At 41.0% G+C, this 16390-nt stretch overlaps 1 protein-coding gene across 1 annotated transcript in view; it reads left to right on the top strand.

Moving 5' to 3' along the window:
* CCDC102B (coiled-coil domain containing 102B) overlaps positions 1-16390 on the top strand; it is a 315880-nt gene that overhangs the window by 40732 nt on the left and 258758 nt on the right. The window contains exon 4 of the mRNA XM_073329434.1: positions 7195-7311. Within this exon, the coding sequence (XP_073185535.1) occupies positions 7195-7311 (117 nt within the window). The remainder of the gene's footprint in view (positions 1-7194; positions 7312-16390) is intronic.

Consider the following 16390-nt stretch of genomic DNA (forward strand, 5'->3'; position numbering starts at 1 on the left):
TTAATGAGAGGTGTGGTGAGATGGGCAGGCGGTTTGGGTTCCTCCTGTAGTAGGGGTAGTGGTAGAGGAATCTGGATCCACCCATTCAACTGTTCAGGATGTTCAGGTCAACAGTGTCTGGTCCTGAAGGTGCCCTCTGAGTTACCCTCCTTCAGTCACTTCCTACTGATATGTTTCTCTCCCAACTTCCAGTCCCCAATAAGATGAAAAGGAAAAGAAAAGGCAACCAAACAGTCAGCCCCAAACAGCATCAGCATATAGTCTTATTCCCTCAAGGAGGCTTCTCAGATGCCCTTGGCAGGAGTCTGCAGGGTAGGTCTGTCCTCTTCCCCAGCCTACCCCTTCTGAGATGGGTTTCTCCCTTTTTTTCAACCTTTTCTTCAGTTAGAGCATGTACTGCAGGGCTGGGACTATGTAGGCCCAGTACTGTCCTTTAACCCCTCTGGCCCAGTGTGGGGTTTGTCTACCCCATCACAAATTCATCTTTCTGAAACATGGAAGACCAGAACTGCACACAGTATTCCAGATGAGGTCTTACCAGTGCCTTGTATAATGGTAATAACATTTTCCTATTTCTATGGGAAATACCTTGCTTGATGTATCCTGGGATTGCATTAGTCTTTTTCACAGCTGCAACCCATTGGCAGTTCAGAGTCGTCCTGTGAACAGCCAATACTCTCGGGTCTTTCTTCTCCTCTGTCACCTCCAACTGATACATCCACAGCTTATGGCAAAAATTCTTGTTAGTCCGTAAGTGCATAACTTTGCACTATTAAATTTCATTGCATTTCTATTATTGCAATTTTCAAAGTTGTCCAAATCTTCTTATATGATATTCTGCTCCTCCTCTTTATTGTTAATACCTCCCAGCTTTGTGTCACCCACAAATGTTAATAGCACACTTCCACCTTTTGTGCCAATGAAAATGTTATATAAGATTGGACCCAAGACCAATCTTTGAGTAAATCAACTAGTATGATAGTTCACTTTTCAGCATGACCCATGTAGTCTCCCCTTGAACCAGCTGGTTACCCAACTATCAATTCTCCTATTAATCCCCATCTTCTCCAGTTTAACTAATAATTCCCCATATAGAATTGCATCAGATGCCTTACTGAAATCCAGGTAGATCTACTGCATTTCCTTTGTCCAGAAAAACAATCTTCTCAAAGACAGAGATGAGATTGGTCTGGCACATTCTACTTTTTCTAAAGCCATGTTGTATTTTACCCCAATTACCATTTACCTCTGTGTCCTTGCAGTGGTTTGACCATCGTCCCTCTCAGGCTCAGAGGGAGGCCACTCCGCCTCACTGCGGCACACCGATCAAAAGTAAATGAGCTGGGGAATTAGCAAATGACTAGTCTCTAGTCCTAGCCCTTTGGATGGGGCCTAGCAACAATCTGTCATTAGCCTAGTTTCCTGGCTGGGACAGACAGCACATGCAGTTGGGTGCTCTGGCCCCCTGGGAGCAGTCTTTAGCCCAGCACTCTGACTGGGGCACACAGCAAATTCAGTCAAGCTCAGCCCTGTATGTGGGGCAGAGCAGAAACAGTTTCTAGCCCAGTTCCCTTTTTGGGCATTCAGCAGACAGAGGCCATTTGGCCTAAGGTGAGGAGGCAGCCAGTCTGGGGTTGACAACAGGAGGTAGGGGGACCTGGGCCCAACCTACTTCACCAGGTCCCATCCCAGTGTCTTAACAGTGGCAGAGGGGTCTGTTACTGGGTCAGTGGAGATCCCACCAAAACATGCTGACTCATGCTCTGGCAGCAAAACCGGACTACCACAGTCCAGAGATAGAGCTCCATAGTCCAAGGGTCCTTCGTCTCTTTGGGTTACTTGTCAGATGGCAGTCATGGAAGCTATTCAGGGTCCTCCTCCTGGATCTGGGGTTGGCACAGCTTGGTCCCTGGTCCAGAGGCCAGCAGCAAGGCAGAGGCATCCGACTCCTTCTTTGGCTCTAGCCCAACTGAGCTGGAGGCCCCGCCTCTTTTACTTCATGTTCTGCCTATCTGCTTCTAGTACGAGGGGCAGGCCTGGCCTGGCTCCACCCCCCAAGGGAGGAGAGTGGTCCCTTTCCCTCAGGCTCAGAGAAGGGGCAACTCCACCTCACTACAGTCCTTAGCTCTGTCTTTCAAAATTTGTTCTAAGCTTGCATACAACTGAGGTCAGACTAATGGGCCTATAGTTTCCTGAATCACTTATTTTGCCCTTTCTTAAATATAGGTACTATATTTGCAATTTTCCAGTTAAAGGGTATAACCCCCAAGTTTATGGCTTTATTAAAAAGTCTTGATATTGGGCTTGCAATTTCATATGCCAGTTCCTTTTAATATTCTTGGATGGAGATTATCTGGGTCCCCTAATTTTGTCCCATTAAGCGTTTTGAGTTTGGCTTCCACATCAAATGTGGTAATTTATACTTACATAACCTTGCTCCCATTAGCCACCCTGCCACTGTCCCCAAGCTCCTCATAATCCCGATTAAAAACTGAGGCAAAGTACTTGTTTAGGTGTTAGGCCATACTTAGATTATCTTTATTCTTCACCCCATCCTCAGTTCTTAGCCGTCCCAATTCTTCTTTCTTTGTTTTCTTTCATTTCTGTGGCTAAAGAATCTTTTACTATTGGTTTTAATTTCCTTCATAAGGTCCAATTCTGCTTGGCTTTTGGAAGTATTCGTTTTTCCCCTTCACTTTGTGACTCCAAGAGGTAGCTTTCATTGATGATACATCCCTTCTTCCATTCCTTGTAGGCTTCTGCTGTTTCTTAATAACCTTTTTGACATGCTTCTCCATCCAGTAGGGTGTTCAACCCTCCCTATGGTTTTTCCCCCCATACTTGGGATGCAGGCTTCAGGAAGTTTCTTCAACTTTGACATAAAGTAAATCCTCCTCTACATTCAGATCCTTGTTCTTCAGTCCAGTTCACTTCCCTGACTAATTCCCTTAATGTTTTAATGTTTGCCCTTTTGAAATCAAGTTCCTTAGTTCCAGGCCTATTTTTGTTGATCCTTCCATTTAGTTTAATTTGATTAACTCATGATCACTCAAACCAAGGTTTTCCCCTACAATCAGTTCTGCTAAGAGGTCCTCAGTGCTTTCTAATACTAAAGCTAAAATGGGATCACCTTTTGTTGGTTCATTGACTACTTGAAGAATCAATCTGTTGGCTATCACATCCAGAAATATTTGGGCCCTACTATTATTAATAGCACTTGTCCTCCAATCTATATATGGGAAATTAGTTTCCCATAATCTCATAATTCCCTGTAGTACACAAATAAAGGGCAATGCATAGGGTCCAATCTAAGGAAGGAATTTGACTCAGAGAAATGATCACGCCTTAGACTCGGGTTTTTAACAACCAGGAAAAAAAGAAGGGTTGGGTATTCAATATATCGTGGTGGAGGAAACAATAAGATTTGTTTACAATGTGTTGGGGAAGAGGGATTAAGTCTAAAATGACACTAAAATTGCAAGCCCAAGACACAGGTTATGAAAACTCTTAAAAACAACAAAGAAGTTATTTGAGTACAAACTTGATCTTTTAAAAAGGTGTTCAACTGTTGACATAATATCCCTGTGTGTAAGCAGCCAACTCAGAACAATGTAAACTAAACTGTACCAAATCTGCTGTTCTCAAAATATTTCTTGTTGAAGAGAATAAAATTCATCAGTCATGAAGTAAAATCCCATGACGTGTGCCTGAGGGTTCTTTTACGAATATTCCTTTTGAAAAATAATTCTGAGAACTTCTCCCTGTGGCTTCAGCACTGTGAAGTTTGTAACACAAAGCTAGGAATGTTGCTAGATCAGTTTGAAAAGTAAAATTGGAACTTTGAGACAAGTTTGTCAAAATTGATAAGTAATAGTACTGAGAAGTCCTGTAGGGAATAATTTTTGTGTTTCCCATTTAGGATTCTATGATATTACTTGCTACAGAAACTGAAAAATTTAAAGAAAAACATAGCCATTAAATTACTGCTCAAAAATGAATAATCTTCTGGATTGTAGCAGGGATAAAATAAAACATGTCTACTCTGGAACTTCAGAGCTATACAACCCAAAAGTCAGGCCAGAGAAGGTTTCATTTTGGACGCGTTTTCTCTGCTAAATCTGGGATCCAAGTGTTAGTTGGAAACAAAGATCATTTTTCCAGCAACCTTTGTATCTGCCATGCCCCAGAGAAATCATCAGAGAAATAATGGAACTGAGGTGACTGTGTGTCAGGATGGCCAGTGTTAGCTCACCGTTTCCTTGTGCTCCCCTGTCTATCTTGTCCACCTGTTGAGTTCTCTTATGCTTGGACTGTAAGGGCTATGGAGCAAGGGTAGTCGTTTTGTTGGTCTGTGTTTGTACAGCACCTAGCAAAATAGGTCCTGGTCCCTGAGTAGAATTCCTACTGCAATACAAATAATAAATAAAATATATAAATGACACTAATAACCTCATGTGCTATGTAATGGGTATCATGCTCCAACATTAAATCAGGAAATTTTCTTACAAGCAACCATAACTTTATGAAGTTTTCTATTAAAAATGGTTATAGGTGACTGGTTAGATGTATTCAGACTAATTACAGTGACTTGCAGGTTGGCAAAGGGGCTGTCATTCTCTGTGGCCATGTTGTATGTCATTCTAATAAGGATGCACTGTTTGTTTTGGACTTCATTCATCTGAGTATGTATCAACACAGACAGATTTCATCAGTGATACTATCAGAGTGATTCAAAGAAAGTGTTTTGAAACACTCAGATGTTATAATTGCTTACAATTCTTCCATGGATAGATAATATGATATCCTGGTGGATATTAATATCATAATGTATTCTGACTTGAGTAATAGCTGTTGCTCTGGCCAGTGCCCTCAAGTAGATAGCTTCTTTTAGAGGGAGAAATGGTTCACTTTGAGATTAAAAATATTCTCTCTTCCTTCCCCCACTTTGCTCTTATTGCAATAGAAACATAACTGCATATAAAGTTTTGTAGGCAAGAGTCGTGAATGACTACATTACTCAGGAGCAGCAAAACCATATGGGTGTTGTTCAGGTCATCCAAAACCCCTTCACTCAAAAGCACACCAGACCACCCTGCATTTTTGTTTTGCCTTACATTTAACAGAAACTATTTTGGAAGTGTTTTGCAGCATTCTTTAAATGTTACAATATGCTGTATATACCTCTAACATGTAGAACCACTATTAATCCAACTGTATGCATGCTTTGAGGGAAGGAAAATGTATGTATGCAGAGAAGAAAGCTAAACTCCTTATCCATCAGAGATGCCCAACCCCTATATGAAATGCACAGTTTCAATGCCTTCATAATATGTAGTAACATAGATCATCTAAATTCAAATGGAAATAAACAGCAAGAAATATTTTATAGGAAGTTATGGATTAACCATAATTGTTAGGTCACTGAGTAAAAATTTGGATGAATACCTATATCTGATTATTAATAACATTAATTGTTACTTGTCTTACTATGGCATCTCCAAGCCCCAGCCATGGACCAACACCCTATTGTGGTAGGCACTATACAAACACAGAACAATATATTTACAATCTAAGGCCCCATTCCTGTAAACACTTATGCACATGCGTAATTTTATCATGCAGCTATTCATAATAGTAAAGTTAAGCGTGTGAATTTTTACAGGATTGGGGCCCAAGTATTAAGATAAGAGACAGGTGGATTTAGATAGATTGGGGAGCTTAAGGAAAATGTGAGACAATACTGATCAAGGTCATAGGCAGTAATATCAGCACACCCCAATGTCCTAAGTGTTATGGGGTTTTTTTTGTAGGTATCACAGCAAAGGAGAGTTGTAAGGAGGATAATTTAAGCTACTTTGTGCATGTTTATAGGGAGCTTCTCCCATGTGTGATGGGCATGTAAACAGGGTGGCATGCCCCATTAAAGGTAAAGAGGCCTGGGGCCAGCCAGCCCTATTCAATTCCCCCAGCTGGGAAGAGGTCAACTGATCTCTGTAATGGGCTGAGAGAGTTCAGTTGGGAGAATCTGCGGTGGAACTGAAGGGAAGGGCATGTCCTCCTTTCAACACTGACAGAGGCAAGGGGAACAGCCTCTGAGGGTATGTCTACGCTGCAATTAGTTGGCTCAGGTCATCTGAGTTGGGCATGCGGGGCTTGGGCTTTTGGGTTTAGTTGTGGTATAGATGTTTGGGCCCAGGCTTGAGTCTGGGTTTTGGGGCCCCACAAGTGGCAGGGCCCCACAGCCTGGACTCCAGCCAAAGTCCAAAATATAGACAGCAATTTACATTCCCGTAGCCAAGCCCCATGAACCCAAATCAGCTGACATGGGCCAGCCGCAGGTGTTTAATTGCAGTGTATATATACCCAGAGACCTGTAGGCCAGGGTTGGCAGAAGAACTGCTTGATTTTGATGCTTTCCCTAAATTTTATGTTGAAAAAATAAAACTGTGTCTAAAAATAGACTTGGATGTAGCTAAGGGTCCTTCCTGGGAAGGTGAGGAGAACCAACCATAATTTTGGGTTAAAAAAAGATACAGAATGAAGCTGGAGACTACAGTATTTTCTCCTTCTTAGAAACAGTTCCTCCAGAAGACAGGAGAGAGATGTTTTTGAGACAGTGGGGAGGAAGCATTCACTGCCACTCTATGTGCCGTTACAGTACCTATTTGGACATGAAAGAGGATTTCATTCTGCCCTGCTATCAAACTGGAAATATTCAATTAGAATTTGTTTTTACTGTTTAAAAATTTTGTGTTTACAGAAAAACTAACAAAATTTCCCATAGTTGTAAAAATCCGTTAAAAAATCAAGTTAATATTGATCCTTTAATTGTTTTTCATATAATAGGTATGAGTAGGAATGTGTGAGTATGGGCAGGCATTTGAAGGAGATCCTCATATAAATTGATTTACAAACAAATTGTCCACTGAATGTACACTTGGGTTCTGATCATGTTATGTGCAGTAGGTGAACTACTGCCTTTTCCTGGCATCTGATTGACTTCAGTGGGACTTCATGCACTTACAGCATCTGTAGGACCAGGGCTATAAATAAGTGAACTATCATTGGTACCATGAAAGCATTTTATATTTGTTTGTATTTAATTTTGGCTGTTAAGATTTTGTTCAGGATTGTTTAATGGGAACAGATTTCCTAGTTCTTTACTGATGATGCTAAATAACTTCTGTCTTTTAGCTGAACATACTACATGACCTACACCAAAATGAAGTGGAAAGGAATTTTGAAAATATAGAGGATGAAACTGGTGCCCGAAGCAATATAGACAGAAAGATGTGTGAATTAAGAACAGAGGTAATGTTTTTCCAAGGCATATCTAACTTCTTTTGCAGATACATAACTCTGCATATATATCAAATAATAGTTTCTATGAAGTTAAAGTTTGTAACGTTATATATCTTTGGAAAATTCAATGACTCATGTACAAACCATTGTAATGATCAGTGTCTCCTACACACAAAAAAAGTTCTGTAATAGCAGACAGGCAAGGAAAAAATAGGAAGAGAAAAATTGCTGATTTTTTGGCATTTAACAATAACATTGTGCAATGATATCGGCTTGCAGCAGACTAAGAAACATTTGAACGGTGCAGAAAGGAAGAAATAGTTCATTTCCAAAGATGTTTGAGCAAAAATGCATGTCTCATTGTGAGTAAAACTCATTAACAAGTTCAATCTGTTGCTGGGTTTGGTGTCTCAAGATATTGTCAGATCCAGTGACTTATATCATATATTTAGTAGAAATTTTGGTGGACTTGATGGAGTTCTTGGAAGACATTCTCACAGTAACAAACAAACAGTATAATTTTATTTTTGTCTTGTATTGAACTGATATTTGAGATACTTGTCAAATAAAATTGTGGCAAGAATGTCTCCTCCTGCACAGAGAGTGTCATGGATTCTGGAATTCTTTGTTCACAGTTTTTAGATGAGAAAAAAGTAATCCAGAGTTGATCATCTGTATAGTATTAATCATTGCACAGAACTGCCAAAGATCACCCACACTGAGTGACATTTATGCCTGTAGACCACCACCCTGCCTGATGGGACAGCAGCGCCGCTAGAATTTCACACAGGCAGGCAGCAGGGATTGCCCTGCCATTGATTCTTTCAGATCCTGAGGTCTTCTGCAATGCTCACTCAGCTCTCATAGCTGCCACAGAATAACAACCAGGGAGAATAGGTGGCAGCAGAACACTAAGTGAGATGAATGACGTAAACCCATACATCACAGGTAACTAAGCCCACCTACTCCTGAATCCCCTCTCCAGCTGCTTCTTCTACCTGGCAATAGAGATCCTGTATGAAGGGGGATTCCTAAAACATGTTTATAGGGAGCTCGGTGGGATCAGTTACTGCCTCCCATTCATATTTGCTCCCTGTCAGTGACTGGGAGAAGGGATTTGTATCACCCTGAACCCATGCCTGGCATGGCTTTTTGTAGTGGTGGTAATGTAATGGTAATGTGAGTTTCTGAGAGAAACATCACAGATGGAACAGCTGTGCACAACTTAGCTATGATTGGCTGAATTTTAAGAATGGCTACTCACAATCAGAATAGAACTGTGAGTAATCTTTGACATAGGTTCATGTTATGTGTCCATATTGTTCAGGGTAACTAAAAATCTTGATACAAAAAGAAGTTTGGAGGGAGCTCATTAACAATGCAGAGGTGATCAATGATCTATTAGTTAATGCAAAGGACTGGGACTTGAGTCTGCCTTCAGTCCTTAGATCTGACACAGTCCTCATGTGTAATGAGGGCAAGTCACTTACTCTTTGGGCCTTAAGTTCCCGTTCATAAAATGCAGATAATAAAACTTCGCTACGTCACTAGAGTTAAATCAATAAATACTTGGGATTCTCAAACACTCTGATGATGGGCTATGAGAGAGTTCTTTCATTTCATTGTGCTACAAGGGTTTTTGTTGCCTTTCTTTATATGCAAAAGTCTTAATGTATACTTCATATGTGCTTTAATTCCAAGACCACAAAACATTTGTTGGTAGGAAATTGCCATTTATGCTATCTCTTCAGGACAAAGATGGCTCAGATATGTTCTTAGAGGAGCAATGCCTCTAGCTCCACTTCTCATGTTGCCTGTATGAATGGGAAGTAAGAGTATGCAAAATTCCCAGGCAGACTGCATGCTAAAACCAGCTTCCCATAGGCCCTGTTAGAGCAAGAGAACTGATGTATAGGACAAGAGGTCTTTCTGTTCTACTTTGTCGCTATTTTCAACATATAAAGCACAGTGATAGCACAGGGCTCTTCCCTATCACAAACATGAGTTGAGTCAAATTTAAAAAAAAAAAGAATTAAAGGGACACTCTCTCAGATATTTTTTTTTAAATTGACTAATTGTAAAACATTTCAATATGACAGAGCACTATTTAAAAAGGCTGTCCTGACTTTGGGGGAATGAAAGAAAATCCTGTACCTATTGCCACGTTCTGGGGGACAATTCAGACCAGTGAGGGGTTGTATCATTGCCTGCCCTGTAACCCTGGATGCCTTAAATGCTCTGTTGTGGTGGCTCACAGCCTGGACTCTGGCAGCCACCTGAGAAGCATGACGTGTGTGTTAAGCAGCTCTGGCTTAATGCTCTGATTCCAGCAGCCTGTTTGTTACATGCCAATCAATGAAGGCTTCGTTGCTACTAGCCAAGTGAATCTAACACATGTCCAGTCTCAAATTTTCCCAAAACCATGTACTCTGCAATGTCTGGCCCTTTCCAGGACCATTCAGAGGAATAATAATGTTGTGCATTTTGTCTCTTTAGAGAAAAAAACAAGCTTATCACTTTAACTGGAGTTATCATGTCAATTCAAACACAGCAGTGGGTTGGTTTAGATAAAAATAAAACAAGTGTATTAATAAAGGAAGATAGGATTTTAAGTGAGTTCATATATAAAGGATAGAGTTAGAAAGGGCTACAAGGAAAGAAAGGTGGAAAAACTCTTTCTAGAAATTAAGACTTAAAAAAACTATAGTCTTGGTTCAAGGTAAGATGTTTACCATGCTTTCTTCTAGCAAGATCTCTGACCCCCGACATCTCCCCACACGTACACACACATATCCTTGGTCAGTATCTCTCCCCAGAGGCAAGAGATTTTTGTTCCTTTGTCATCTTATGTGAAAGATAAGATGTGGTTCTTTGCTCCTTTCTTCTAGTCCAGTGAACCTTTGAAATGGATTTTTCTGATGGTTACTCCTCAAAATAAAGTTCATTCAAGCTGTGAGGAAGGAGACATGGAGTGTGGTGGTGAAAGAAGTTCCATGCTGGTTTCTTATCTCACTGGTGTTTTCAAAATGCAAAGGGATCTGTTCCTGCCCACTCTGAGGTAAATCAATGGCCACTAGCCATGTGATTGCTAATCAACTCTGATGACACCCGGCTGGAGGCATCAGCTTGTCCTGTATCTGGGAGAAATCTGTTTAACCACTCCCCAGACTTGCCTTGTAAACGTTTTTTAGTCCCACATTTTCTTCATATTTCTATGGTCCCTTAGGCATTTACCAAACATATACCATGCAAAAATATGAATGACCAGTGTGTTGTTTTTCCTGTGATACCTTACACTATCAGATTATGGTTCATGGCATTAATGCATTGGAGCATGCTGAACTGGTCATGCCATCTGAAACTAACTACCAGAAACCAGTGAGCCCTTTGATCCCTTCCATTGGGATGCGGTTAGAGTCACACACATCTTTTTATAAGAGATTTTCTTCTCCGCTGAATATAGTTTTTTTTCATCTAGGGACTATATGGGAAACAGTGAAACTGACTCCACATAAAGAACTGTGAAATACTCCAAGTCAGTGGCTCTCAATCTTTCCAGCTACAATACCCCTTTCAGGAGTCTGATTTGTCTTGCATACTCCAAGTTTCACCTCACTTAAATACTACTTGCTTATAAAATCAGATATAAAAATACAAAAGTGTCATATCACTCTATTATCATTTTACCATATAATTATAAAATAAATCAATTAGAATATAAATATTGTACTTACATTTCAGTGTATAGTATATAGAGCAATATAAACAAGTCATTGTCTGTGTGAAATTTTAATTTGTACTGACTTTGTTAATGCTTTTTATGTAGCCTGTTACAAAACTAGGCAAATATCTAGATGTATCTACATGTATTCCCTGGAAGACCACTGCGTATCCCCAGGGATACATGTACCCCTGGTTGAATACCATTGCTTAAATAAGCCAAGTGAAAAATAATTTTCTGTTAGAGTACATTAACACAGTTATAAATATTGATTTCAGTGTCATTACTCCTTATTTTATTTTGTTAGAAATGGGAGGCGAATCAGGCCCAGTAAACAGGAGGTTACACCATTTTAGGGGATTGCAGGACACAAAGAACGAAGTTCAGAATATGGAGGGAAAAGGGACAGGCAAGGCATGAAGAAGAGCATAGAGAAAGTAGGAGGAAGTGGCAAGATCTACTGTTAGAGAGAGAGAGAGATGTTATGAAATGCCTTGGAGGCTAGAACTGGGAACTTGAATCTGACGGGATAAAAGATAGGAAGACAATGAAGAGGTTCAGATGAGTGAGTGTTGTGGTAATATATAAAGTAAGCTATGCAATATTATTTTTTTCTTTATATCATCATATTGTAAAGTATCCAAATGGTTCTCCAGAATTAGGCTCATTGTCTCTTTATTATTTAATTTCCCTACATTTCCACAATTAAGACTTCAGTAAATTGAGTCTGAGTGTAGCGAGGAGACGTGACCTCCCTCAGAGAGTGACAGGGAGGAACCACAACATGCCCCCTGGTGGGCTGAACCAGGAGAGCCTTCCACTGCCCCACCAGAAGTGGAAGGGTGAGACAGGAAGGGGAAGTACAAAAGGAAGGCCTTGCAGCTCAGTTGGAGTGGAGCTACCAGAGGAGATGAATGCATCCTGCCTGCTGCTGGAGCCTGCAGAAGAGCTGCCAGGGCTGCCTCCTCAGGACTGGCCAGAGCTCCCAGGACTGCTGGCTGACCAAGATGCTGAGGAGTTGCTGGGGCTGCCACCTGTGGACTGGACAGATCTCCTTGGGCTGCCAGCCGACGAGACGCCGAGGAGCTGCTGGGGCTGCTGCCCACGGACTGACCAGAGGGACGATATGACAGATGCAGATACACCCAAGGGGGAGAGTAGGAAGCACCCCAGGGAAACCAGGCAACAGTCTGGTTGGGAGCTGGCCTGATACAAAGTTAGCCTGTTGTGGGTAAATTCCCGCTGACCCAGTAATGGACCATTCTGTTTGGACCCTGGGCTGGGATGTAGTGGAGTTGGGCTGGCCCGTGTTCCCCCGCCAGCCCACCGCTGTGGAGGCTGTACTCCCACTTCTTAGGCCAGGAGGCCTGTGATCCTCGGGCACCCTTACCCGAGCCTAGCCAAGTGGCACTAGACTGTGCTTGGTGCTCACCCTTACCTGAGCCCCATAGACAGTGCTTGGTGCTCACGTTTATCTGAGCCCCATAGACTGCCTAGTTGCTCTGCCCTGATTGCGGGCCAGAGTGTACTCATTGCTTTGATGCCTGGCCCTGACCGGGCCTGAGGCTTATAGACTGCTCAGCTGCTGTGCCCTGATTGAAGGTCAGAATCTACTGACTGTTTACTGCCCTGCCCTGACTGAGGGCCCAGGGCTCATAGACTGCCTTACTGTTCTGCCCAACTGGAGCACTAGGTGTAGCTAATTCCTCCCCCCCCTTTGACCTCATCTTTACAGGTCAGAGACAGGGAGGGAGGGACAGCTATGCAGCCTATACTTAGGAATAGGCTGGGCAAGTTGGTCAACTGACTGGTCAGTTACTGAGACAATGAGTGAAGTAATATCTTTTCTGGAACCAGCTTCTGTTGGTGAGAGAGACAAGCTTTCGAGCTACATAGAGCTCTTCTTCAGGTGTGGGAAAGGTACTCCGAATGTCACAGCTAATTGCAAGGTGGAACAGATTGTTTAGCATAAATAGTTAGCAAATATTCTAAGGGGCCATTTAAAATAGAGTGGTCCATTAACATCTCTGCCGTCCCAGGACAAAAATAGGGGGTTAGTGCATAACAGATTGGTGCAATAAGCCATAAATCAGATGGTGGTCCAATAAAATATATTTCCTCACCCACCTTGTCTCTCTAATATCCTGGGACTGATATGGCTACAGCTACTCTACATACAGTCATATACTGTGAAATATTACAGCAAGAATGCCCTGATACAAATGACTGTCTGTGTTTTTGATTGCATCATGGTGACATCTGTTATCAAGCCTTTTTAAATGTCTTGATTACTCACTTTAATATGTGCTAGTGCCGTTTGTTGGGGGAAACAAGGTGAACTTATTGAAAGTTGAGCATCTTGATTCACTGGACTCTTCTAGAACGAGCGCCGTATGTATATCTTTATTTGTATACCAGCCCATATGCATATCTGGTAGTTTAAAAAGCACATTAGACAAGTGAAGACAGAGGTGCAAACACAGAAAAACTGCTAAAGTTAAGTGCAAGTTCTGTTGTTCTGAGTATGAGACACCTGTAGCTAGAATGGAAAGACACTTGTTGAATTCTTGTGACATGTCCAACTACTTTGAAAGAAGAGGAAAACTAGTCTGCATCAAAATTTGTTTTCTTCTGTGCATTCTTCTTCTACTTCATCTTTGCCAGCATCATCACAAAGGATGGAATCTTTTGTTGAAAATAGTGATATGAGTAACAACAAAAGTAAAGCTAATTCCATTCCTTCATCTTCTAGTAAGAATTTTGCTATTCTAACTCCTATGCCTGGAAGGTCTTCAGATGGTCATTAAATTGGTATTGAGAGGTTTTTGGATAGAATATCCCATGACTAGAAAAAGAAACTTGACTGTAGGTTTCCTAGAGGTATTTATGCCAGCAATACTCTATTTCATATCATAAAAAATCTTATATATATTCAATTTACAAAGTGCCAAGTAAGAAATGGCTTGCAGGAAGTCTTCTGAATGCCAAAGCTGACAATGTGAAAAAGAAAGTTGCTGTTCTTATGGAGCAAGCTCTGATGGATGGAGCAATATTTTTAGTGAGGGTGTCATCAACTTCATGGTAATGACTCCACAACAAGTGTTTTACTCATTCCAATGCACAGCTGAACATCACCACATAGCTCAATACATTGCTGACCAGTTTAAATAGGTAAACCATGAATTCGGTCCACAGAAGATTAATTTGGTTGTGACTGATGATGCAGCTAGTCTGAAAGCTGCTTGGGCTTTGTTGATAAACGAGAAACTACGCCTTCTGTGTTATGGACGCATTGCTCATACAACACAACTTTTCATCAGTGATGCTGAAGATCTGACAGCTTTCTCATCACATGTGTCAAAAGTTGAGAGGTATTGTTGGCCATTTTCCAGCATCATTTAATACAACCCTCAATTTCATCGACACTGAGTAAGTCTTGTCATACTTGATGGGCATCTTCTATTAAATGCCTCAAAGATCTTCAGATATGAGAGAAGGCTGTTCAGTCAGTTGCTCTTGAAGAAGGTGACTGGGTGTCGGCCCCAAGTAATCTGCACTGACTTTCTTGATGATTATGTCTTCTGGATGTGAAACTCAAAATGCATTTCATTGCTTCAATTCATAGCTCAGTCCATTCAGAATCTGGAAAATGTTAGTTCTACATTTTCTGATGCCAAGAACATACATGTGAGTATACTGAACCCAGTCCATTTATAAAAGCTGAGAGAAAAAGGTTTTAGACAAAATAATATCAGGGGAAAATCACTTCTACACATAATGCTGCCCACCTTCTTGATCCATGTTTCCATGGTCAAGACCTTTCTAATGAGGCATTCAAATGACAGCTTGTGATCTCACAGTGTCAATGACCTGGAAAGTGGTCAGTTGTGCCTAATGGTTAGAGTAGGAGTCAGTCAGGAATTGGAGCCCAGGGTCAGAGGTGGAGTTGGAGGCCAGGGCCAAAGTCAGAGCCAAGGGTCAGGAATGGGGCAAGGCTGGGGACAAACAAGCAGAGGAGCTATCACAGCCATGTCCGAATGCTTTGAGCAGCCACTGAAATGCTGCTGCTTCTGGGCTTAAGAGCAAGTCTTCTGGCTCTTCCAACTGATTGGGCTGTAGCCGATCAGGTAGCCTACTACAGGCCAGCTGTGCTTGTTAGGTTGCCTGGAGACTGGATCTCCTGCAGGCCCTGATTCCTGATCTATAGTGGCCGTTGTAAATTTTAAAGGCTATCCGAATGAACAAACCTACTGATGGAGGTAGCAAATTATAAAGCAACAAGCACACTGCTGAGTTATAAAACAATGTGGAGTGCAATCCCAGCAGGTGAATCAGAACAGCTTGCTCTATCATGGTGGAAAGTGTTGTGTCAGGCTCCTTGCTCTCCAGCTCCAGTGCCAGAAATACTTTTACCACTTCTGTGTACTACTGCATGCGTGGAATGAAACTGGTTAGCTTGGGGAACCATCCATTTGAAAACAGACTGAAAACCTCCACTGCCAGGTAACTTGTGACTATATAGCACGATCCAGATTAGAGAACAAAATGGAAGATGAAGAGTATTCATCAGATGAAGGGGAAGAAGGAGAAACTGGTGAATTTCATGATGATGACAAAGATACCGATGAAGCAGGTGAAGCTGATAAAGAAAAAGATAATAAAGACCAAGAGGTTTGAAAAGTTGGCCTGCTGCCTACCTAGTATAATTTCATTTAAAAATGATTTTTTTCTTTTATAATTGCTGTGTGCTTCTTCTGTTTCTGTTTAATTTAATTTTTTTCTTTTGTAACTGTTCAGTCTTGAATAATGGTCACATTTAAATGCTACCTTAATATTGCTAAAAAGGGTAGTAATAATTCTTCATTCTATAGTCTCTTGTATTTTTCTATTTAAAATTAACAATTAAGTAACTTGTGGCTTTTTTTTTTGTAATTAAGCATAAGCATCTAAGGCTAAGTCTGTTGCAGACCTTAAACTCTTTTTTTTTAAACTGTTCTAATAAATTAGCACTCTTAAATATTTGACAACCTTTTACTTTATTTAGCAATGTTTGAACACTCAATTGCCCAATTATTTTTGGGCCGGCCAAATGCCAAACCCTACTTAGGAATGAAACAGCTTTGGTGCTAAATTGTACCTGGAAGGGCAAAATAGTATATTATTTCTTAGTAATATCTTGGCAAAAACATTAAAGTAGTAACAGTTCTTACCTCTTCACAGATATCTCTTTCAATTTGCTTTTCAAACTAAGCATGGCTGGGAGAGTTTCTTTATCAGTCCAGTAGTTTAATATCTTCTGTTCCATTTAAATCATTACTTAACAGAATGGTATATTACAAGAAAGCTTTTTCTATATATTTGTCCTTT

This window comes from Lepidochelys kempii, chromosome 2, assembly GCF_965140285.1.
Source record: "Lepidochelys kempii isolate rLepKem1 chromosome 2, rLepKem1.hap1, whole genome shotgun sequence".
In the NCBI taxonomy this organism is placed as follows: Eukaryota; Metazoa; Chordata; order Testudines; family Cheloniidae; genus Lepidochelys; species Lepidochelys kempii.